The sequence below is a fragment of the Talpa occidentalis genome, unplaced genomic scaffold (assembly GCF_014898055.3).
Source record: "Talpa occidentalis isolate TD23 unplaced genomic scaffold, MPIMG_talOcc4v2.1 talOcc4.11, whole genome shotgun sequence".
NCBI classification, from domain to species: domain Eukaryota; kingdom Metazoa; phylum Chordata; class Mammalia; order Eulipotyphla; family Talpidae; genus Talpa; species Talpa occidentalis.
Window position 1 is genome coordinate 37,261,098 of NW_023601104.1, and position 25,991 is coordinate 37,287,088.

Consider the following 25,991-nt stretch of genomic DNA (forward strand, 5'->3'; position numbering starts at 1 on the left):
TACATCGAAATGACCATAACTTCTTAAAAATGAAGGAAGTATCGGGTGGGGGTAGGGGGATACAGTAGCCACAAACTACTATCAAGCTATTCTATTCTTCTTAGGAAAACTTTAGGAAATTCACTTCCTAATTGCACAAATAGTACTCAATTTTCTGGCACACAAAGGGAAAAAAAGCTAGTTTTCCTAACCATTAAAAATGTCTCATCCAAAGGAAATTAAAAATGACATTAAAAATGTCTCATTCAAAGGAAATAGACAAATACATACAAACCAGCTGTATCTCAAAGAGTGTTCTTAGAGATTTGGTTTCAAACAGTGAAACCCTTCCATATTTAAGCAAATGCTCACAAAAGCTCTTTCATCCCAAGAGACTGTCAAAAAATAGTTATGGGCCAATCTAGAACTACTCCTAAAATGGAACTTCAAAGTCAGAAACAATTTGCGAGGGGTTGGGGGGGGACACACGGAGGGACAGAGCAATTTAAGAGTGTTCCTCTGTTGACCCTCCATTTAGGACTTATTTATTAAAGGCAAAATGAAAACAATATGCTAGGAAAGGTTGAATACTCCATTTAAATAAAGTCATTGCTAAAAGCATTGTGTAATTATGAATCAAACGCTAACCTCCATTTTTTTTCCCTGTGAAATTCACCTGTTCATAGGTACGTCATAACTTTTAATAACAAGCTCACTCTGTCCCTGACAACATACTAACAATCATGGTTTAAATATTAAAGATAACACAATTCAGCTCATTTTTCCACAGGATAATACAATTCATCTCATTATTCCATTATCATATATCCCCTGAGAATGACAATGAACACAATTAGACCAAGCAAATAGTCTGGATCTGCAGGTTCACTTAAACAAAAAGAGATATATGATACTCCCTCCCTCATGTTGCTATAGTTGTTTTTTAACAGCCATTCCCAGAAACCACAGTCAAATAGTTTGAACGGAGAAGAATTCAATCATTCCATGATATTAGGTAGCAAAGCCCCAGTCCCAGCTGATGAATTATTTCCAAAGCATAAACAGCTTACAGTGGAAATCACACTGGCAATTGTTATTATACAATTATACAAGGTAAAATCTTTCTAAAATGACAAAATCCTAGATCAGCAATTCTTAAACTTTATCCTGCATCAGAATCATCTGTTAAAACACAACTGTTCAGCCTATTCACAGACATCCTGATTCAACAGGTAAGTAGCAGGACCTGAGAATCTGTTTCCAACAGGTCTTCAGGTGATGCTGGTGTTGCTGTTCTATTGATCACACCTTGACAATTAATCCCTTAGAGATTATAAAATTTTAAATTTTCAGCTTTTCAAATAGAAAGTAAGTGCATAGGCGTCACATGGATGTTTCTAAAATCATGTCTTCTATTCAATCTGTGATTCATACCAGAAAAGAGAATGTAAGCCAAAAAAATGAAACAAACCTGTGTCACTATGAATTCCTAACAGTGACTTTTATTTTGTATTTGTTCAACTTATCTATAAATTGAGAGCATGTTTCCAATTCAATTTATCATCTATTGAAGGTTTGTTGAAGGGATCATTTATTGAAGGAATAATTATAATAAACTTTGTTCCTAAAAAGAGCTCAACCTTGCAAGACAGGGGACAGAAAAACAATCAAAATACAGTTGATAATGGCCACTTAAATAATGCCTATGAAAGTCAGGGGTAGTGGAAAGATGGTCTTGCTCTATGAGCACAATGTTGAAAAGTGGCATGAATGAGTAGTACTGGATAAAACGGCAGGGGGGTGATATCAACATTTTTTGAGTACTTTCATATGTCAAGGGCTCAAGCTGCTCAGAAAAATAAGACCATAATCTCAAGACCTCACAATTTCAGAACGGGCTGGAAAACAAACATCCTACAAGCTAAGCAGCTTGGGCTCCTTGTTCTCTAAAACAGTTGTGTAACCAGTGTGACTGATGAAAGTATGAATGGTAGATAAGAATAAAGAAAGGAGTTAGGACTTTACTTCAATAGTCCAAATGAAAAATGAATCTGAACTGATTAAGAATACCTGTAGGAATGGTGAGATGGTAGCTGTGAGAAATGTTTACGAGAATCAACTGAAATTGTTGACCAATGGGTGAGAGTGATACGTAAATGGAATAAAGTTAAAGAGATCGAGAATAGATTTTGGAGATCCATAAAAGATAATCTATCCTGGTGAGATGTTCAGATGTGATTTAAAATAATAAGTAACTGGGGCCTCCCTGGTGGTGCAAAGCTGCGGACAGCCTCCCTGAAGCTGTCCGCAGCCTCTGAGGCACAGAGTTCGATCCCCCTGTCAGCCAGGGAGCAACCCATATGGCGCAGCAGACCTCTCCTGACTCGCCCGCTGCTCCCCTCAGCAGTGTAGTTGGGTCAATCTGCCTATTCTGTTCCCCACTCTGTCTCTGGTGAAATCTCTCTCACACACACCCCCACAACTCTGGCCTGTACCCCAGCTCTTGTATGCATAAATAAATGTTTAAAAAATAAAAATAAGGGCCTCCCCGGTGGCGCAGCGGTTGAGCGCTGGGTTGCGAAGCTGCCCGCAGCCTCTGCAGCGCTGGTTCGATCCCCGGGTGAGGGGCCCACATGGTGCAGCAGACCTCTCCTGCCGCCTGCTGCTCCCCTCAGCAGTGTATTTCGTCAGTCTGCCTGTTCTGTTCCCCGCTCTGGCTCTGGTGAATCCTCTCACCCTCCTGCGCTTCTGACTGTACCCAGTGCTTGTATAAATAAATAATCTTAAAAAATAAAATAAAAAATATTTTAAAAAATAAAAATAAAAAAATATGTAACTGGTGTTTAAGGGAGAGGTGGAGATTGGAAATATGCGACTGGGAATCAGCTTAGGTAGAAATTGAAGCCATGGGAGGAGATGAGATCACTCAGGGAGGATGAAAAAAGGAACTGAGAATGAAACTTTCTACATAATTATACTTCTTTCCAAATGATTCACCACTAAATGGAATGCACTTTTGCTAAGATAAAATACACCAAGATAGGAATTAATTCCCTTCCTATATCTGGACACTTAATTTCAGGTAAATAATTTATTATTCTGCTTGTGAAGATTTAAAGGAAGGGTCTTTTCATGTTCTTGGTGTCAATGACTCAAGAGATTAAGACACTGTATCCAAGCCAGGAGCTCCCAAAAACGGTATTAAATGTTGAGTAGACTACATAATGCTATTAGCTTTTACAAAGAACTTTTATTTTAACCTTTTGGTTCAAAATAGTTTAATCCCAACCAAATTTTTCTCAATTTTTAAAAAGGAAAATGTATAGAGCCATGGCCTAAAACCCAAGGTGAAACCAACTTCCACCCTGCTCTATGCAGTAAAGAGCACTGAAAAGAAACAAAGCCAGTATGCCACACACCAAGTGATAGTAGAGAAACTATCAACAGGAATAGTAGCTCCTATTTTAGACTGTGATAAAAGTTCCTGAAGAAGTGTAATGCTTATGTTCTATCTTCTTCAAAGATTAACCAGATAAGATTTTGGAAAATAAGGATGTTACACAGTCAAGTGATCAAGACAATCTCCATTTCAATGACAACATGGAATAGAAAATTTCCTCCACCCTTTAGCCCACAATATTCTCTTGATTTTAAAAAGTCAAGATACTTGGGCCTCCCTGGTGGCGCAAGGGGTTAAGCAAAGCACTATGAAGCAATACCAACCTCTGCAGCACGAGTTCGATACCCAACCGGCCAGGGAGCAACCTACATGGTGAAGCAGACCTCTCCTGTCTTGCCCGCTGCTCCCCTCAACAGTGTGTTTCAGTCAGTCTGCCTGTTCTGTTCCCCACTCTGTCTCTGGTGAGTCCTCTCACCCCCCGTATTGCTGGCCTGTACCCCAGCTCTTGTATGGATAAATAAAATAAACCTTTAAAAAAAAAAAGTCAAGATACTCAATAGAATTATACTGAGTAAAATTCTGAATTTTAAAAAATGAGTTATGAACTCAGATAAATCTTATTCCCTTACCTATAGACCATACTGACAAGGCATTAAAATTACAAACTTTGCAACTAAAGTCATGACAGTAGCAAAAATTATTTAAATGGTGAGATCAGTATCAGAGTTGAAGTTGTTTTCACTAGTACAGCAATGTTCATGGACATCTGTATTTCTCCCCCAAATTCACAACAATTTATATAATTATAGTTCATTCTAGGATTTCATTTGTATCTAGAGGAGAGGAAAGTACATGAAGAAAGTTTCATATTTAAATGGAGGTATGGACAGCCACAGGGCCAATCACTCTTCAAAGCGATGAACAATTTCATTCTCAAGAAATGAGAACTTAACACATTAAGTTGAAAGAAACTACTGTTAAAAGAAGTGCCTACTTGTAAATTCTACTATGTCTATTTAGAAACAGATTATCAAGAACATTCTTTTTTTAAAAGGTTTATTTTATTTATTTATACATGCACTGGGTAGTCAGAAGTGCGGAGGGTGAAAGAATTCACAAGAGCCAGAGCCGGGTACAGAACAGGCAGAATGACGAAGTACACTGCTGAGGGGAGCAGTGGGTGGCAGGAGAGGTCTGCGCGCCATGTGGGACCCTCGCCCAGAGGCCGGGGCTGGAACTGGTGCTGCAGAGGCTGCGGGCAGCTTCACAACCCAGCGCTCAACCGCTGCGCCACCGGGGAGGCCCAAGAACATTCTTGAAATATACTTTCACGCAATGAAATATTTAATGCTAAAAAGAAATGAGTTATCAAGCCATGAAAAGACATGGAGCAAAGAGTGTATTTACTGAGTGAAAAAGTCAATAGGAAAAGGCTCCATACTGTATGATTACAACTATATGGCATTCTGGAAAAGGCAAAACTCTGAAGACAGTAAAAAGATGAGTGGTTACCAAGGAGTAAGGGGAAGAGAGAGATGAGCAGGTAGAACATGGGGGCATTTTAGAGTAATGAATATTCTATATCATATTATAAGGATGGGTACACAGCATTATACATTTATCAAAACTCACAGAATGTACACCACCAGTGAACGCTAAAGTAAACTACAGACTTTGGGTGATAATGACACATCAATGTAGACTGTCTATTGTAACAAATGTATCACGGTAGGGATGGTGTTAGTGGAGGAGGCTGAATGTGTGTATGAAAGCAGATACAAGAACTCTCTGTACTTCCTGCTCAATTCTGCTGTGAACCTAAAAGTGCTCTAAAAATAAGATCCATCAAAAAATTAAATACACTAACCAAAAAATATGTATAAACATATCCTGATATTTGTCCTTAAAACTGAGTGTATCTGATTACAAATAAATTTAATGCTAAAGCGAAACTACCTCTGAGCAATGAGAATTCCATTTTTCCCAGAAAAGTTAGTAATGTCAACCTCCATTGTGTTTCTGACACAAGCATAGAAAACACAAGGCTCTTTACTGGCACAAAAATCATCTTAAACCTTGAGATCAAGCAACGTCCACTGTTATCTTTTATTTGTGTCTTCCAAACTCCTCTAAACAGAAATCCCTCAGCTTAGGGAAAAGAATGTTACCCAATTATCAAAGGAAATTTCATAAGCCTTCATCATATTAAATACCAGGAGCAGATATTACACTTATGGATAAGGCACCCGAATAACTTTATCTAAATCAGGAGACTTTTAAACTTTGTGATCTTTGAAAGAAATATTTTTTTCTTTTTTTAATCAGGATACGTTTAAGAAGCAATGGGATGCTATAGTAATAATTTTGATGAGGCAATGGGCACAAACTGAGAATTCTGGTTACCAACTTAGAGGAAACCTGGAGGTTACAGTATAAGATCACGTAATTAGAGTGGAGTTACCCTAGAATAAAATGCCAGGTCAATTAACATTTAACTCAAATTACAGTATAATTGTGGTTTACAAACTTTTCCCAATAACCCTGAGCAATAACTTTCCAAGAACTCATTTGATTGTTAAATACCTGTATCTCGGATATACATATATCTAGTCTTACAAAGCACCTGCAATTCCTGGTTTTCTGTCTTTCTCTATCAAAACTGAATAATCCACAAAACCCTATTCTCAACATTATTTCAAAGCTCCACCAACCTTAATTTAGATCATCTCCCTATTAACCAGAATCACGTGCCTTACTAGCAATATAAAGTACATAGTATATTATCAAGTCCTACTAATTTGATTTCAAATGACAGTACAAAGTTCAATGACCCTAATAAATTCTCTGTTTCGTTCTCACAGAGCGTTATCACATCTAGCAAAATTATAAACCTGGTATAAAATAGGCCAAGATTATACAGGCTAGCATTGACTCTAGAATATATTATCAAGTACTTTGAAAGTGTTTCAGAAATGAAAACAAGACTGCATGGTAACAAGATGCTAGACAGATCGATTTAAATTGTGACTTTATAAAAAGCATATCAATGTACAGATATAATTCCATTTAACAACATATGTGTTAAACTCTGAACCTCAGTTCCCCTGTGTGTATATTCAGAATACTCCTCCAATATTCTGTAACTCTAAATATTATAAATGTTCAATTAGTTGAAATATATTATTCTATGACTCCATGATGATGCACAAGGCAATACTAGGTGTGTGTGAAAAGATACATTTTAAAAGATTACAAAATTACTTGGAAACCAAGATAGACCTTTAATTTTGTATGCCCACAATGTATTAGTAATTATCAGTATGTTAATGAGCAGTATAACACATGAACTCCTCTTCCTTTGATTAGTGGGGCTTTTCATGACATCAGAGTCCTATTTCTGAGCAGCAAAAGAATCATATTCTATGAGAGTAAACTATGGTACACATCAATTTTCCATACATGCCCTATAAATAACTCTTTACCAAAATAGTAATAATTCAAACCTTTAATGTCAGTTTGTTATCTAGCTATGCATACTAACAAGGAGACAAAAATTGAGTGTAAAATAGATTTCACTTTGTAGTCAGATGCAACTTTCACATTCTTCTCCAAATTAACTAATGGCCACCTTCAATTCTAAAAGAGAACAAAGTTCAGATTCTCTGTTAAACTCCTATAATCAAAAAACAAATGGTTCTAGAAATCTTTCTTTGAAAGGATAACCTTTAAGAAAACCATTTGTGGAGGAAGGTAGAGGGAGTAGGACATTTTCTAACTACTCTAAAAATAAGAACATTTTTTAAAAGATTACTGAAAATGCATAACTGAGTATCTCTGAAAGCAAACTCTTTATAACATCTAACGTTTATTGACAGTTTCTACAGGCAAACCATGTAAGAATAATTTCTACATGTAAATACAAAGTATATTATAATAACTTAATTGACTGCATTAAACAACAATCTATCCCTTAAAATTTTTTGATTCCACAAATGCAGAGGCAGGATGCACACCCCGGTAGTTATAATTTCAAAGCCCACAACACTGATAGCAGTGCTATGTTGACTATGAACAATTACAACTAAAAAGTATCCTAGGTGCCTCCCTGGTGGTGTAAGGGGTTAAGTCTCAGCATTATCAAGCATTCAGCAGCCATTGCAGCCTGAGTTCATTCCCAGCCAGGTAACTAACCCACATGGTGCAGGAGATCTCTCCTGTCTCGCCCACTGCTCCCCTCAGCAGTATATTTCAGTAGATCTGTCTGTTCTGCTCCCCACTCTGTCTCTGGTGAATCCTCTCACCCCCCGCACCTCTGGTCTATACCCTCGTTCTTCCATGCAAAAATAAATTTTTAAAAATTGTTTTAAAGGTTGAGGATCATTTTATCCAAAGCACAAGAAAAATCTGTTTTTTGGGTGCCATTCCCAGAAGTGTGATGAATTAAAACAAGTGCAGTGGGAGCCAATGTTAAGAAAGCAAAGTTCAAAGGAGAGCAACCGTGAAAGGGTGGGACCCCTGAAATCTAGAGACCAATTGAGGAGCAAATCACTGTTCTCTGCTTCCATGAAAATACGTGAACTCTGGAGGCCTCCCTTGTGGTGCAAGGGGTTAAGCATCAGCACTATGAAGCAATCCGTAGCCACTGCAGCAAAAGTTTGATCCCTGGCCAGGGAGGTGACCCACATGGCACAGCAGACCTCTCCTGACTCATCCGCTGCTCCCCTCAGCAATGTATTTCAGTAGATCTGCCTGTTCTGCTCCCCACTCTGTCTCTGGTGAATCATCTCCCTCCCTTCCCCCCCACCGCTGGCCTACATTCTAGTTCTTATGCATAAATAAATCTTTAAAAGTATTTGGTATTACCCATTATTTTAAGTTAGCATTCCTGACAAGTAAACAAATTCAGGAGAACTCCCAATTCTTACTGACAGATCTCCAAAATGGTTGCTAAAACTACACACCCTTAAGATTTTCTCCCCAAAAGTAGTGAAAACTAACAGCACTTTGAATTCTTTTCCAAACGAGGACTTAAAAGCACACCTCAGCACTCTCATCATATGCATATTCTTGGATTTCAAAACTCAGGGCAAAAGACAAATAGCTCTTTGTCAACAAAGAGAATAACAAACCTTGCAATGGACGTTATTTTGCCAAATCCGTCTTATTGGAAGGCTATCTTTGTGCTATTTTATAAATTCTGCCTTAACGGGATCATCATCTTCTCTTTTGGTCTTACTTCAACCATGGACACATGTATTAGTATTTAAAAGTATTTCAAACTTGCAAAATATCCACAGGAGCACTTCCACACAGATATCAATACTGACCAAAGAACTATGAACCAAAAGAGACTATGAACCAAATGTAAGAAATATTCTTGTGCAAAAACTTCAAAAGTACGTCTACAAAGAGGTCACCCATTTCATCAGTTTTAAGACCAGAGGATAGGGTAGGGTACTCTCTCCCGAAACAGTTTATCTAATTTGCAAATTGAGATTCTATTTAATTTTAAAGAAAAATAAGTTTCTGCTGGTTGAAAACTCCTAAAACATAATTCCTACCCTAATGTTAACACTTAACAAAGTTGTTAATCCAGATGCAGAAATAGTACTAGAATACAAATATTCTGAATCCCAGTCACTAAAGTTCTATCCACTAAGATCTGCTTTCTCCTTAATTCCTCAAGAAATCCTAAAATTCAGCCATCAAACTTTTTGAATATCCATTCAGTAATCTTTTGCAATCCATACCTCTTCTCCCTATACAATTACTTATTTGTAATTCATATATTCATTATGTTTCAGTATTCATTATCTAAAAATGCTACAATTAGGTAGTACACTTCCACTTCCATCCCCACTATGAGGTGGAAAATCAGTTTATATTACTTAGTTTCCCAAACACCAGCAAAATATTATTGCTTCTCTTGAAAATGGGCAGCAAAATTGTATCCAGAATACTTTCACTAACAATTAACAGAGTTGTCCCAAGAATTAGACACATGGTTAAGATATTAAATGTGTGAACAATCAAGATTTTCACCCAAAAGTATGCTTGAGACTAACAATATATAGTAATATATAACTCTTTTAGTAATATATAACTTAGTAATATATAACTTACTATATATTACTTACAATATTTAGAAATATATAACTTTTCCACTTAATGAATCTTTTCCCCATTATAAATAAGAAAGGTCTACTCAATGGGCCAATTTCAGTATCAATAATTCAGTCATCATCAATTTAATTCCCTTCAATGACAATTAGTTAACAACAGATGTGTTCTAGAGGCACCACTTATATAAATGAAAATGTCACTCCAAATACTATATTCAGACAAGGAAGGCTATAAATACCAAGACGAATTATAACAATTAATATTGCTAAGCATTACAATCTGTAGATATGTCTATATAGAACAATTTTTTGTTTTAAAAGGAGTGTTTTGTTTTGTTTTTTTTTAAAAAGATTTATTTATTTATACAAGCACTGGGTACAGTCAGAAGCACAGGAGGGTGAGAGAATTCACCAGAGCCAGAGCGGGGAACAGAACAGGCAGACTGATGAAATACACTGCTGAGGGGAGCAGTGGGTACAGCAGGAGAGGTCTGCACACCATGTGGGACCCTGGCCTGGCAGCCGGGGATCGAACCGGCACTGCACTTCAGAGGCTGAGGGCAGCTTCGCAGCCCAGTGCTCAACCGCTGCGCCACCAGGGGAGGCCTTATATAGAACAATTTTTAAAAGGATACACACCAAACTACTAACAGTGCTTATTCTTGGGAAGTGGGAACCAAGGTGTAAAGGTGGAACATTAATATTTTACTTTATATATCTGGATATTATTTGAAATTATAATGTAAAATAAGTCCTTCCATAATTTAAAAAAATCCAGTATCTTTCTTCAAAAGCTTCAGTGACAAACAGATAACATGGCAAGACGGAAAGATGATACTGTGTAAGACACTACTAAAACCACATTCCATTACGAAACAGGAAAGTTCATCCTCGCTGCTAATATTCCCTCCTGTATATTCTTTGAAAATTCAACCTGATGAAAGTCATTAAATTCTAGGCAGAGATGGCTGACAAGCTTATGTATCTGGTTACCTCTGCCTCACCTGGTTGATACTGGGCCTGTCAAGTGTTTCCAATGGTGTTGAGAGCTGATACAATTCTTTTAGTTCTTTCAGTGACAAAGGGATAGTGTTGCAGAATGGTAAGGTGACACCTGAAGGTACTACTAAAAACAGATTCTACTCAAACTCTTTCCCATTCTGACTTTTAGCAGCTGCTAAAATATACATACCATTACTTAAATACAATAATCAGCAAACTCATACTCCCACCAGAAATTAGAGCCATTTTCAGTATAGTTTAATGTTCTTACAGTAAAAACTACTATTCTGGATACTCTGGTGGGTATTTTTTTCTTTAATGCACATCAAAAACTGCCCTTTGATCCTACAGCTATAATATCTGATTACCCCTAGCACCATCCTTACCCCATAATTGAATTTTAATGTCTACCTGCCACTGGGTAGCAAATTATATGCTCTACGGGCAGACATTTTAGAATGTTCCATGTGTACTTCACAGTAAGTGGTAGTCTTGCAGAGAAGCACTAAAATTTATCAGCCCACGGCCAGTACTTCATAGTTCACAATCAATATTTATTACTAGCTCTTGTCTGGAATTCTTTCTGCCTTGATGTCCTCAGTTCCATCAGGAATTAATTTCCTTTGCTACCAGGTCTCGAGGACTAGCTGAGCTATTTCTGAGAAATATGGACATTATGATCTTGTGGGAAATAAAGGTCTAAAAGAGCATATTAGAAAAATCTTCACTATATGAAGAAAATCACTAACTAGCAAAAGCAAAAATATGCAAAAATCAAAGTACAAACACTATGGTTGAAAAACATCAGCCAACTAAATTAAACTTTGTATATTACAAGTTTAATAAAATGTGCTATCCCTCTACCTTTAAACAATTCAAATAAAACATAAATAATTTAAAATGCCAGAAAGGACAAGACAAGGTAGGTATGTGTAAGAAGAAACTAAAATTAAGCTAGAAAAAAGAGGAAAAACCTAAAAATGTTCAATGAACAAAAAAAAGGGGGAAAATAGAAAAAACTAAGGAGGAAAAAAAGACTTTTATAGAAAACAATACATACACATAACTAAAGCATAGAGTTCTTTAATAGATCTCAAAATCATATTGTGGAAGAAAACCACCAAATTATAAGAACCAGATTCTTGTGTTTAACAATGTAGATCATTTTTTTAAATCACTAAAGAAAAAAAAGCTAAAAAATGAAAAAATGTTCTGCTGCAAACGTATGAAGACAAGATGTACATCAAGATATATACGTTTCTAAAGCATTTTATGAGAACCAAAAAAATGTAGAACTTTCAAAACACTCACTGTACAATTGGAAGGAAATGATACACCAGAATTTCCTGTAAAAAAATCACGTTGTGGGCCTGCCTGGTGGCACAGGGGTTAAAGATAGTGCTATCAAGCTATGGCCAGACACTGCTGCAAGAGTTTGATCCCCGGCCAGGTAGCAACCCACATGGCACAGCAGACCTCTCCTGTCTCACCCACTGCTCCCCTCAGCAATGTATTTCAGTACATCTGCCTGTTCTGCTTCCCACTCTGTCTCCGGTGAACCCTCTCACCCCCTGCACCTCTGGCCTGTACCCCAGTTCTTGTATGCATAAACAAATAAATCTTTTTTAAAAATATCACGGGGCTTCCCTGATGGTTCAAGGGGTTAAGACTCAACCTGGGAAGCTGTCCGCCGCCTCTGCAGTACTGAGTTCGATCCCCGGCTTGCAAACCAGGAAGCAAACCACATGGCGCAGCAGACCTCTCCCGATTCGCCCACTGCTCCCTTCAGCAATGTACTTTCATCGATCTGCCTGTTCTGTGCCCTGCTCTCTGGTGAATCCTCTCACCATCACCACCACCCCACCTCTGGCCTGTACCCGAGCTCTTATATGCATAAATAAATCTTTAAAAAAAAATCACATTGCTAATTTCTAACTGAAGTAACAACTACAAAAGCATGTCATTTCTATGGCATAATCTAATTTTGAAGGTGCAAAAAAGTACTGCAGTACTAAAAATTACCTGCCCCAAAGTTATTCAAAAATAACTATCATTTCTAAACAAAGATCACTGCTACGCTAAGGATGGAAAGCAAACTTGAAAGACTTAAAAGCTGATCTCAAATAGTTTGGAATCAGCATATTTAGCATCAGGCTCCAAATAGCTTAAAATGATCAGGCTCTAAATGTCTCAAATGGTATGCAGGTTGCGTGTTAACCAAAAAATTAAGAACTAATATCCCTATATTAGATATTTGAAATTTCATATTCATTTCACTACAAAACCACAGCAAACTTTCAAAAAGATTAAAAAGTAAATCAAGATAACTGAAGGGATATTGTTGGCGCAGAGAAAAATCTTATCAAGTACATATCTCATGTCCTGTATTATAATATGTGATTTATGAATGCAATCTCATTCTAACCAGTATCCTGAGAGTTACGCATTACTCTTAATAACAGCCGAGGGAAACAGGCTACAAGAAATAGAGCTGCCAAAAATCTGGACACCAATCCAATCTCTCAGGCTCCGAAACTCGTAATACAATCATTTGATGAAGAGGACATAAATGGGGGCCTCTTCAGTTTTATTAACAAGTATTTAACAAGTAACACTGAAAGTCCAACTTTCCTTGTTGTTGTTTTTTGAAAAAAAGATTTATTTATTTATGCATACGAGAGCTGGGGTGTAGGCCAGAGGTGTTGCGGGGAGTGAGAGTATTCACCAACAGACAGAGTGGGGAGCAGAACAGGCAGACTGACTGAAATAACACTGCTGAGGGGAGCAGCAGGCGAGAGAGGAGAGGTCTGCTGCGCCATGTGGGCCAGCTCCCGGGTTGGAACTCAAACGTGCTGCAGTGGCTGCCAGATAGCTTCATGGTGCTGAGTCTTAACCCCTTGCACCACAGGGAGGCCCTAGCTATCACATTCTTAGTTTTCTCCATATAGAGGACACTACACTGACTTCCTATATAACCATGCCTGAGTAGTGACAGACTTAATTAAATATTTTAACTTATTTTCCCCTTTTAAATTAAACATAGGGCATTATGCTGTATTTCTTAATAATATGTAGGAAAGTTAAAACACCTATGAATTTAACTTCAGGATAGTAAAGGGAGGTTTTTTGAAAGTATTATAGAAAGAGGACACAAGATAAATGCCTTAGTTGTAATCACCTACCTAAGAGAAGAGGCAATAGGGATAAGAGTAACAGAATGTCTCTGTAACTAGATTTAAACTTGAGGTGAGAGCAAAACTGCAGACACACTTCAAAGATTACAGAAATCCACTATCAATCAGTGCTCCCTAGTACAGAGGGATAAAGACTAATCTGCTAAGTACCTAAAATGCACATTTTATAACACAGTCATCACATATCACCAAAATCAACCTTGAAATAATCTGGTCCTTCTCATTAGTACTTTATTTTTCCTCTCCACTTTCCTTTGAACTACCAAAGGTGTATCTAACCTCCTAAGAGGTTTAGGCCCCCTATAACTCAAAGCTACACATACATTATCACTTTGCAATATAGCAATTTACAGAGCACTTTTCCACACGTTATCATTTAATTACATTGCTCTACAAAATGACCTTTTTAAGCAGTCTTTATTTACATTTTATATTTACAATGGTGACAAAGTAAACTTATCCCACATACTGTTTTCAACTGCGTTTAGGCATCAAATTTAAACCACATTTAAATTGTTTCATAAAAACTTAAAAACCTATTTTTAACACTTCTTAAAACTGCCTTAAATATATTTCAAATGTACCTAAATATATTTCCAATGTATAAGAACAATTATCATTATGCTTTATGTTACCTAATATTCATCCTATTGTAACTGAACCTATATTTTTTCACTAGTCAGTTCTGTTATTCTCATAGCCACCTCAACCTGGCCTATACCAAAATGATAGAAGGTAGGTCTCTTATACTAAATTAATATACAATTACACATCTCTGGTGAAAAGACATTTGAATAAAGCTCATGAAATCATTTTTCTTAGTTTTGAAATTTAAGAAAATCACATCCCCAAGTCTACAAAGCGCACATCCACTTGCTAATTCAGCAAGTGAATATTAGTCTGAACTCATCAGGAAGAAAAGGGTGTGGTCAGTCGTATCTTCACTCAACTTTTTCTTCCCCAATAAAGTCAAAAAATGCAAATATATTCCAACACCCCAAGCAAAAATCTATATATCCCCAGGCATTAGTGCCCTAAATTTTAAAATATTTTAGGTAAGAGGAGGGGAATTACTTTAAAAAAAAAAATAGCCTGAGCCTCTCAGCTCACCTTCTTCCTGAAAATAGCTTTAATTTTTAGAGAACAAATTTTAAAAATACTGTTAAAGCATAAGGTAACAAATCTGAAGAAATCATCTGTAGAAATGTGAAGTAACCAGAATATATTACCCTAAACTACATTTTCTCATATAAAAATTGCAACATGATTTTGCTTATATTTAATCTATTTCAGAAACATTTACTATACAAAGACCAAACTGCAACTGTCTTTTAAAAATTCTGAAAATATAAGACCAAATAGCCAAAAAAAAGTCTTTTAGGGTTGCCATATTTAGCAAATAAAAATTCTATTTTTTAATCTGAGATTCAACTCAGCATCTGCATTTTAACTCATATTACAGTAGTTGAACTAATTAGAGCTTCCATTTCTACCAAAGTATTACAGTACCAGTCCAGTCATTTTTAAAAAAACAGGCTATCAGCAGAATTTTGACTGATGAACTCTTTAAGATTTAGGTTGAAGGTGCTCTTTGTAAGGCTTTCTTAATAACTGATATTTACCATATAAAAGAAAAAGCCTAGTTTCTAAGACTCGAAGATTAAAATTTTACTAAAGTCCATTCAGTCAAGTGAAGATGCTTCTATGTATTAAACAGATCGGAAAATTTTCATAGTTAAGATTTTTGATAACTAAACAAAGAGAGTTTATGAAAGAATCATGTTTAAGTATTATAAACAGATCCTAAAAACTAATGGATTCCAAAATTAATCTACCATCTTTTTTGACTTCATAATCACAGAACTTTAAAGATGAAAACAAACTAAATTCTGACTCTTAAAAACTTCTGGAAAGCCCATTTCATTTCCCAAAAGGTTGTTTTCCACATTTGAATCTACAAGAAAACATTTAAAATGAAGTATATTGATTCAAACAATGATCACACGCAATTTTTTTCCTCAAAGTAAATATGCACCAAGATATTAAAAACAAACAAACTGGGGCCTCCCTGGTGGTGCAGGGGGTTAAGCACTGCACTATAAAGCAATCCACAGCCTCTGCAGCACGAGTTCAATCCCTGGCTGGCCAGAGAGCAGGCTGGCCAGAGAGCAACCGCATGGCAAGGCAGACCTCTCCTGTGTCGCCCACTGCTCCCCTCAGCGGTGTGTTTCGGGCAGTCTGCCTGTTCCGTTCCCCACTCTATCTCTGGTGGATCCTCTCACACCGCCCCCACCCCGCATCTCTGGCCTGTACCCCAGCTCTTGTACGCATAAATAAATCTTTAAAAAACAAAAATTTTTAAAAAGCAAAGTTTTTACCTTCTGCGTTCCTAATACATAAAGTACTAGGTACAACGGAAAGAAAACCTTGCCGCTTTCGTTTTGTGAGGCCCCTCTCAAATAGCACTTTGACCTACTTAAAGTGGCTCTGACAATGAGTGAGGGCAAATAACTTTTCTTCTGCTAGTTTCATTAAAATCATCTTCCTAATGCTAAACCTATGCTTTTCTTTCCCATGCTCTAGGCCATTCTCTTTGATACAGCCCATCCATCTTTGGAGACTGCCTAATTCCCTTACTTCATTTACACTGCTACCTTGAAGGTATTAATAGATAATCACATCCCCCTAATGCTCCCTTTTCCTAAATTTAGCGCCTTCAGGCTTTTCTCCTAAATCTCATGCTAACATTAATGTAGAATTATCTGCATCTTTTACTAAATGTTGGAAAATGTATATAATTTTTTGGAATTTAATCCTAGTAAGAAAAAGTCTTAGTAAAACTGTTATAGTACCGTAATTTTGATATGTGATCACTACATTATTTGTCTAAGAGGAATTAAATGACAGCTCATTGCAAGTTATCTGAAACTTCCTTATCGTTGCTGTTTTCCAGGTAGCAGTTTCCTGGTTTGCATTGATACCATTTATTCCTTTGATGAAAGATTTGGAATTCAGCATTAACGTATATAATTTCAATGCTGGAGTTGCTTTTTTTTTCCAGTTCCATCCCAATAAATTCCCAACCTTCTAAACTTGTACAGTCAAAATATCCTCAATTAAATCTAACATATTCCTTCATCTAGGATTTAAAAGTATTTGTTATTTGCCAACACAGGACAGAGACATCTTTTTTTCAAGAAAGTTTAAGACTGAGAAAGTTATCTTACTACTTAGGGATCTCAAACAAGAAAGGCAAATGATTCTTCAGTGACGGTTCTGCTTCCCTTCTCCCTCGCTCCCTTTCCTTGGCCAGTGTTCAAATCAATTTATATCATCAAAAATGTGTCTCAGACAACAGTATCCAAATGTTCAACTCAGAGTAAACAGTAGTGCTCCCAGCTCTGTACTCAACCAATAATTCAAAGACAGGGGCTAGGGAATAAAAGAACACAATTTCTAATTTAAAAGAAAGGACAACACACCATACTGGAAAACTTATGCTTTGATTTTGATATTCAAATTACTGGAAGGTTCCCTTTGTTCCCAAGTTCAAATAGAGAAAAAAGACACTATATCAGTAACAGCCTATGTACTAATTCAACCATATTATATTTTCTTTACTAATAATGAGTAGCACATGTGTTGATATTACCATTTACAAAAATATTACTGTTTACAAAAATCATCAAATTGTTCCAGACTAAAAAGGCATACAGAAAATTAAAAAACAACAACAAAAAACTAGTCCACACTTGAAAATGCTCTTTTGTTAAGGTGAGTCTGATGAACCATGAATGAATTCTGAAATCAATTTAAGCGATCAGAAGCTTCCTTTTAAATATATTAGAGTATAAATACATATTGTTTTGTAAAACATGTAAAAACGTATTGTTTTCTTCTTTTTTTTTTTTTTTTAAATAGAGGCATGTTTTATTTATTTATTTGTTTGTTCATTTGTTTTGTTTATACAAGCACTGGGTACAGTCAGAAGCGCGGGAGGGTGAGAGAACTCACCAGAGCCAGAGCGGGGAGCAGAGCAGGCAGAAGGACCGAAGCACACTGCTGAGGGGAGCAGAGGGTGGCAGGAGAGGTTAGTAATTTCAACATTTCATGGAAACTAAATTATTTTTATTTTACTAATCTGAACTAACTTCTACTAACTGCATATTAGCATTAGAAAGTTTGAGTTTGTAATTTAATTTTTACTTTACCTTAACACTAATAGGCAGCAATGTGGCTGATAACTGGAAAAACTAGATAAATATACAAGAGTTTACTATATTATTCACTCTAAGTTTTACATATTGAACAAAAATGTAAAAGAAAAAAGGCAAGGAAATGTACTTATCTAACAGAGAAGGATATGTAAAGAATAAATTTACAAATTGACACTTTTCATGCCAAGTTTCCAAGAATATCGAACCTAGAAACCTCCTCAGATTTAATTCAGGTAACACTTGGGTTGCCCTGTTGAATTATAATGGATAGGTTTAAAGAAACAGGAGAAACTAAGTTATAAATAGAAAACAAACCTCCTCAAGGGATAACTTAAAAATACAATTAGTTAGGTATGCTTCATTGTTCCTTCAGTATTCAACTATGTTTTTTAAAGATTTATTTATTTATGCATACAAGAACTGGGCTACAGGCCAGAGGGGGGGGGGTGGGGGATTCACCAAAGACAAGAGTGGGGAGCAGAATAGGCAGACTGACTGAAATATACTGCGAAGGGGAAATATACTGGGCAAGACAGGAGAGGTCTGCTGAGCCATGTGAGTCAGCTCCCTGGCCAGGGATTGAACCAATGCTGCAGTGGCTGCGGATAGCTTCAGAATGCTGAGACTTAACCCACTGCACCACCAGAGAGGCCCCTCCACTACTTTTCAATAAATAAAGAAAACACAAAATTATCTAATTGGCAGTGATCTTAATTTTTTTAATATATATATTTTACATTATTGTTCATTTTTGTACAGTGTATGCTTTCTCCTCTCAGATGTAGTCCCGGTAAAATTCCCACCACCAATTCACCCTTGCACCATCACCACAGTCCTTTGTGCTCCTCTCTCCCGTTTTGATCCCTCTTTTTTTTTTTTTAAGATTTATTTATTTATACAAGCACAGGGTACAGTCAGAAGCGGGGGAGGGTGAGAACTCACCAGAGCCAGAGGGGAAGCAGAACAGGCAGACCGATGAAACACACTACTGAGGGGAGCAGTGGGCGCAGCAGGAGAGGTCTGCGCGCCATGTGGGACCCTCACTGGCAGCCGGGGGTCAAACCGAGGCACTTCAGAGGCTGCGGGCAGCTTCTCAGCCCAGCGCTCAACCGCTGCGCCACCAGGAGAGGCCCTTGATCCCTCATTTCTTAATTGTTTGATTCACACTGACAATTTTCACAGCAAGTTTAAAAGGAAATCTCTGTGTAACAGACAAGGTTCTGCCTTCTCTGAAAAAGAAAGTGTTGCCTGAAGTTTAGAGTCAATTGGGTTACAAAGCCATGCATTCTTCAAGTTCAATTTTCCTTATTTCCAAAAAGTTTCTTAAAAAACTTACTAAAACAAAGTGTTCTCTCTCTTCCCTTTACCTACTAAGAGGCAGTAACTAAGCTTTAGGTTCAACAGATCTGGAACTTTTAGTTAGAACTGAAAGAGAATTTCAAAATCATCTAGTTCAGTGGTTTTCAAATACTATCAATACAAGGAATAAAAGACTCAGTGGCATAATAATTTAAATGCACAAGCACCTGCTTACCTTTTTCTGATGTCACCTATCTGTACGTGCAATATTTTGCTCAGTTAATATTTTATCAGAAAAGTTCTTGACATTATTTATTTTACATCAATCACTTTTACCACATGAGTAGGCATTTGGTTACGTATAATACTATTGGTTCAAATCCAATAATATAACTTCACGTAATATATAGAACCATGACACCTTCAGAGTGATTTCACATCTCATTTCTATTTCACAGTTTTTTCAATTCGAAGCAATACAGATGCAATGATATAATCCAAAATAAAACAAGGGGAAAAGAGGCATATCCAAATTGCTATAGTCTGGAAAATACCACAAGGCACACCATAAGTTTCAGTAATTAAGATTACTTGGAAGGAAGACTAATCTTAAAACATACCACAGTTGTTTTCAGAAATGCAAAAGACTACCATTTAGTACTTTAGAACAAGGAAGTTAACACAAGATGTTTCCATTAAATCTGACCAGTCAGCATTAAGGCAGGAGGATTTTTTTTAAACAAAAACAAAAACAAAATTCATTAAAATGTTGTTTAATTCATGTAAAATTTTAAATTTATGTAAAAATGTTCTGTTTAAAGAGACAGTGAAAACCAAGTCAATTGCTGATAGGAAGTGATTTTGCACCATAATTTAAATTTTGATGTTGAATTTATTATAGAGGTCCCTGGTCTGTTTATTCTTTCTGACAGAGTCTATTTTCCAGATGTTCCTCAAATGAGGATTTATTCCTCATTCTTGCATTCTGCTTTTTTCTCCTTGTTCTACTGCAGCCTTTCTTGGTTTTCCCTCTCTTATAATTTCATTCTTTTCCTAATCCTGTTCAGACTGTGTTCTCACAGTATACAGTAAATTGAATAAATCAGAAAATTTTTCACAGAATTCAATTCTTTGCATGATTTTATCCACTTTTATTGATCTTAATGACATCAAGTGGGGTCTTTCAGTTTTTCCACATGCTTCATTTGTATAGCTATTAACATCTTACTTCTTTCCCAAGTTGTTTGAAAAAACAAACAAAACACCTTTTCATAGACCCAGTGAAGTCTCCTATTTTACAAATGAAACATCTTACTTAGATTTTTAAAAATTTAAAATATAGTACTTTTTTCTTATATTGTTAAATCATTAATTTTTGGACAATGTATGATTTCTCTCCTCAGGTGTGGTCACCATAGTTCTCCAACCATCAAAGCACCCATAGTCCATCACCGTATTCCCTTGTGTTCTTCCAAACCTCCCACCCCCTTTTCAGCCCTCCTCCTCTCCGCGCTCCAGTCCTTCTGGATGGCTCATATCTATAGTCAGTTTTCAAGGTTTATCTTTGACCTGAAACATCTTCCTTTGAAAAAGTGCTTCAAACTAAATAAATGAAAAACAATGTTCAAATTGACAGAGCACTTTTCTAGTCATATCTGGTCATCTGCACAATACTTTTAAAAAAATCAAAGGCAACACAATAACATTTTGCCTTTATTAATGTGTAAAGATGCACTTTACAAAAGAAAACAAAGATTCACAGCAAAATTCTACTGAGAAAAATAAGAGAATTTCTTCAGGACTAGAGTCTTATTTCTCATGAGGATTTAAGAGCTTTTATTTTCTTTTGTTGTTTTGCACTTTGGTATAGTTACAGATTAAATTATGTCTAACAACACACACACACACAAAAAAGCCCATCTGCATCTCCTTCTCATTTTAGATCCAGTAACTGAAAAAAACCAACACTAAGAGCCCAGGAATAGGTCCTGAAGTAGTAACATGGTCATCCCCCCTCCCCAACCCATCATGCCTCAAACTTCTGACCAATTTCTCAAGTCAGGCATTTCATTATATTAGTAGTACTACTTTTGTCAGCTAGTTGCAGGAGAAACTAAAGGCTTATTCCAAGGCAAACTATTTATTCTGGTCATGTTAAATTTCATTTGGATTAATTAAGATCTGCTGCTTTACATTTGGCATGTCATTTGTGTGATAGCTGCCTGATAGATAACAGGTTTTCTGCTGTTCATTTCAAATTTGAGATGCACAATCAGTATCAAATATACCTCTAGAAATGTACTCAGGGAAAGAAAACTGCCAAATCACTGAAGCAAACAGCACATGACAGAAAAGAAAGAGATTCATGAAACATCTAATGCAAATGCTGGCATTGTTACAAAGCACAATGTTCACAACTATCTGGTATCACCCAAACAAATAGTTCAACATTTAACTTATTACTAATAAAATTCACTAGGCTCCTTACTTTCTCCCACTAGGCAATGTTAATTATCTGCTTTTACATTTTCAGTATAAATGTGTTATACTTGAACATGTCTCTTCACATTCATTCATCAGCTAACATTTCCAACATTCCCACTGCGTGTCAGGCACTATTTTCTATTTCTCTTATTCACAACAATGGGATTCTATGAAAAAGTGGTAGTTAGCCCATTGGAAAAGACATTTAGTTCACTAAAAGAAAAGGAAATCTCCCAGAAAATGAAATATGAACCAGAATTTGCAATTACAGAGGCTGTGCAGCTGTTCACTTTAAAATGTTACATAAGCAAAAGCACAAATCTGCCTGTTTAGGAACTTCAAATGGCCTATATTTAACTTCATCCAAGATGTTAGTGAGCAGCATTAACAATGAAAAGTTCAACATATACATAAGGTAAAATAAGTAATAATGCCACTTTTAAAAGGATATAAAAGTTACTATGTTGAAGGGGCATTTAGTACACAGGGTATTGCAGAGACTGTTAGGCTACATACTGTAACAAATGTTGCACATACTAAATATTTACTCCCCTAAATAAGTCTAGTACTATAAATCTAAATGCTGTATGGCCATTATCTTCCTTTAATCCTCACATCATTTCCCTATATATTCCACACTAGAGATAAAAACTGAGGCTTGTATATATTAACCACCTTACTCAAAGTCACTTAGCTACAGAGACCTGGACTCAAACTCAGTCAATCAGGATCCCAAGTCTATGCTCTTGATCATATATTACTGTATAATTTACACTCATTCGATTTTAATTTGAGTCTAAAGCTTTTGAATGTCTTATCAGAAAGCTGCTTTTTAGGACAAGTGTCTTCCTTTAAAAGGGACATTTTTCTTGATATTTACCAAAATCAACACTAAGGATTTTTCTTCAAACTGTGGCTTACAAGTCTAAACATTTAGATGGGAAACAAAATCTATCAATTTTATCAATGAAAGTCTGTGGTAATGTGTCACAATGGAAAGAGACCTTAAGGTCAACATATCCAGGTTCTTCATTTTAGGAATAATAAAAGAGAGGCCTTTTGAAAATATATACTTAATCTAAACTTGAACCACAGGCTTTCGGTTTTGTTAAGTCATCATTTTAAATAGATAATCTAACATTTCAATATCGCACACAATATAGTATCCATTTTTGAAGTACTGTAAGAGAATACAAACTCCATGACAGGGGGTCAGACTACTGCAGGACTACTACCAGTTGAAAGCTTGAATCCCATCATAAGGCACCTGAAAAACTATAAACAGGAACCTTACCTATGTGAACTCAAATTCGAAAAACATTCATTTCTTCCTTGAATTAAATTTATATTCATTTGGGTCAATTACAAGCTCAGCGTCTCTTCACCAGCCATGTCATGTGACTGAATTCAAGCTCATTTCAAGAAAAAACTGCCCTATGCTGAATTTAGAACCTGTATCACTGAGCCAGATGTATAACAGCCTGTATCACTGAGCCAGATGTATAACAGCCAGATGAGTCTTTGTAGATCTAACCAAAAACCTTGCTTTATTTAGTTGCTAAGAAACTACAATTTTCACGGTATTATAAACCATTGAAAGAAGCTATGCCAGCACAGAGATTAAACATGTTAAGATCAGGAATCTCTCACCTATTGTGCCAAATGTAAGCATGTAATTTCCATAAATCGAATAGCTGAAATTAGTATTAGGCTTCTTTTAGTCATAAGATACACTAAAAACTGGTTAGACTAGCCAGCCTAATTACCCCGCCTTCCATACTGGACTAATGCTTTGGAGGAAAATTGGGGGGTGGAAGGGTCCCAACATTTCATATATGCAATTCTAGAGGCAAAAAAAAATTTCCTTCCTGATCCTTGTGGTGGTAACTCGAGAAACCTACCTAAGATGTAATTAGTACAATTTGATACAACACACTTATATTTAACTGATAATGCTTTTTCAGTCCTTTATATATTTCTACTGTACTCTTCCACATTTTAAACCTAGCTTGTCCTTTAAAATGCTTAACTCCTCTGACTCTATCACTGATTTTTAATGAAAGTTCATTTGAATTTCAGCTATTCCAACAAGAATAATTTTAAATTGTTCTAGCAGAACTACAAACACTGAAGGATTAGCAAAAATAAATTGTAATTCATTCTCCAGTACTGACTTCTCATACATTCTTTCCAATAAAAATATTTTCTAAACCTCTTAAAGGCCATTTCCACAAGAGCTGAAACCAGTTCACAATACTTCTAGTCTCACCTCTGAAAGATCAATTCAGCAGCTGAACTGTAACCAACACACGCCTTCAACAATCAGAAGCTTTTTCGTCTGATTCCCCCAACGACATGATTCCCCACCATTTCTCCATTTTTTCCTAAAGGGCTTCAGTTCCAAACCCAATTTTCTCGTTGCCACTGTTAGCTGCACACATCTCAGGGACTGCTTTTCTGTTCCTCGGGAAAAAAAAATGTCTCTTCCTTCTTGAAACTTCTAAATCTTAAAAACCCATTTCCTCCATTTCCCTCTTGCCAGCCACAGTCCTCACTCCCCTCCCGCCCCCCCCCCCCCCCCCACTGCAGTCCAGGTCTCGGTCCCTGCCTTCCCTAAGGCCCTACGCGCCTCACACAGCACTAGCCACAACTCAGCTCCTCCTCCCTCTTAATATAGCCTCTACACGGCAAACCAACTGCACACCCCCGGCTTCCTGCGTTTTACTCCCTTCCCTTCTTTTCCGTGTTCCCCCACCCTCATCTGGATACCCCGGCACCCTTACTTCTTTAACAAACATCCCCCCTACCTCATTCAGCCTCAACCCTTTCTCTCCATCTTCTGTTCATTTTCCTCTCCTTATTTAGAAACTCCGTTGGCTCTCCCAACCACTACCCTAGGATGCCCAACACTCCACCCTCCTCAGCAAACCCAGCCCTCTTCCCCCATCTCGTTTAGAGCCACCGCCGCTGCTCGTTCCAGATCCCCTACTGCAGTCAACCCACTACCTCAGTTGTCCACCCACCTTCCCTCCAGCTCCACATCCGAGGCTCCCCAATTCTTTACCCCCCTCCTTAGGGGGCTAGTACTCTGCTCCGAATTCTTCCAGACTCCCTTCCAAGTCCCAATCTCCCTTATTTTTTAAGGCTGTCACCCGTCTCACGGGGCCCCGGACGACTCCAGCGCCCGGGACTCCGGCGCTCCCGGGCCGCCGGCCGCCGCCGCTCGCGCCGCCTTCCCCGCGGCCGCCCGCCCGCCCGCCGGCCGCCCGCCCTCCGAGCTGCGCCCCCTCCCCGCCGCCCCCGCCCGCGCTCCTCGGGTCGGCGTCCGCGGCGTCCCCTCCCCGGCGCGGAGCCGCGAGCCCCGGCGGGGAGCCGCCAAGTCGGCCGCAGCTCGGGCTCTTCCCGGACGCCCCCACCTCCCGGACGGGCGCCTCCGGTCCTCGCGCCCGCGCCGCTTCGAACTCCCGTCCGGGCCCGCAGCCCCGCGGACCCCCGCCCGGCCCCAGGCTCCGGCGCCTCCGCGGGCCCTGCGTCGGCGGGCGCCCCTCAGCCCCCGCGCGGCCCGCCCCCGGCGCCCCGCTTACCGTTCTGAGCGGCGCCTGGCCCTGGGAGGAGGGAGCCAGAGACCAGCAGCAGCGAGAGGGCCAGGGCGCTGGGGAGCGGCGAGCCCGACATCCTCCCTGCAGGAGAGCGCGCGGCGAATGGGCCGGGGCCGGGGCCGGGGAAGGGAGGGGAGGGAGGGAGGGGGCGGGCGAGTGAGCTGAGGGAGTGAGCGAGGGAGGCAGCCGGGGCTCGGCTCCGTCCTTCCCCGTCCTCCTCCTACCGCCGCAGCGCCCAAGCCTCGCGAGACTTTCGCTCGGGGCCGTGGGCGGTAGAGAAGCGCCGGTGGCCAGGCTCGCGAGAAGAGGTGGTGTCGCCGGCTGCGCCCGCCCCTCAGGTGCCTTGTCCCCGCCCCTGCAGAGGCTGATTGGCCGAGCGCGAGATGGGTCACGTGCCCGGGGCGCTTCTGGCCACGTGACGGGGTGAGGGCGGGGCCTCGCCTGCCGTCTGGCCCCCGGGGTAGGGAGAAGTCTGCGTCCAGCTGATCCCTCTGTGAGAGGGCAGCGCCCGTATATAAGAGGAAGCTTTGGGAACATAACATTTCCTCCACCCATCCTGTCTTTTATGGATTGAAGTTCTTGGCTGCAGAATTTGATGCACCGCTGCCGCTGTTCCACCTTCCTCTCATTGTCCCGCGTCAAAACCCGGCCAGTTTGTCCATCTGGACTCTGACCGAGAGCCCCTGCTGGCCCCG

The 25,991-nt window shown here is 38.5% G+C and overlaps 1 protein-coding gene across 1 annotated transcript in view; it reads right to left on the minus strand.

The window, feature by feature from the left end:
• NPTN (neuroplastin) overlaps window positions 1-25,554 on the minus strand; it is a 68,298-nt gene extending 42,744 nt beyond the window's left edge. The window contains exon 1 of the mRNA XM_037502898.1: window positions 25,282-25,554. Coding sequence (XP_037358795.1) covers window positions 25,282-25,372 — 91 coding nt within the window. The 5' untranslated portion in view covers window positions 25,373-25,554. The remainder of the gene's footprint in view (window positions 1-25,281) is intronic.
• Window positions 25,555-25,991: the final 437 nt, after the last annotated feature.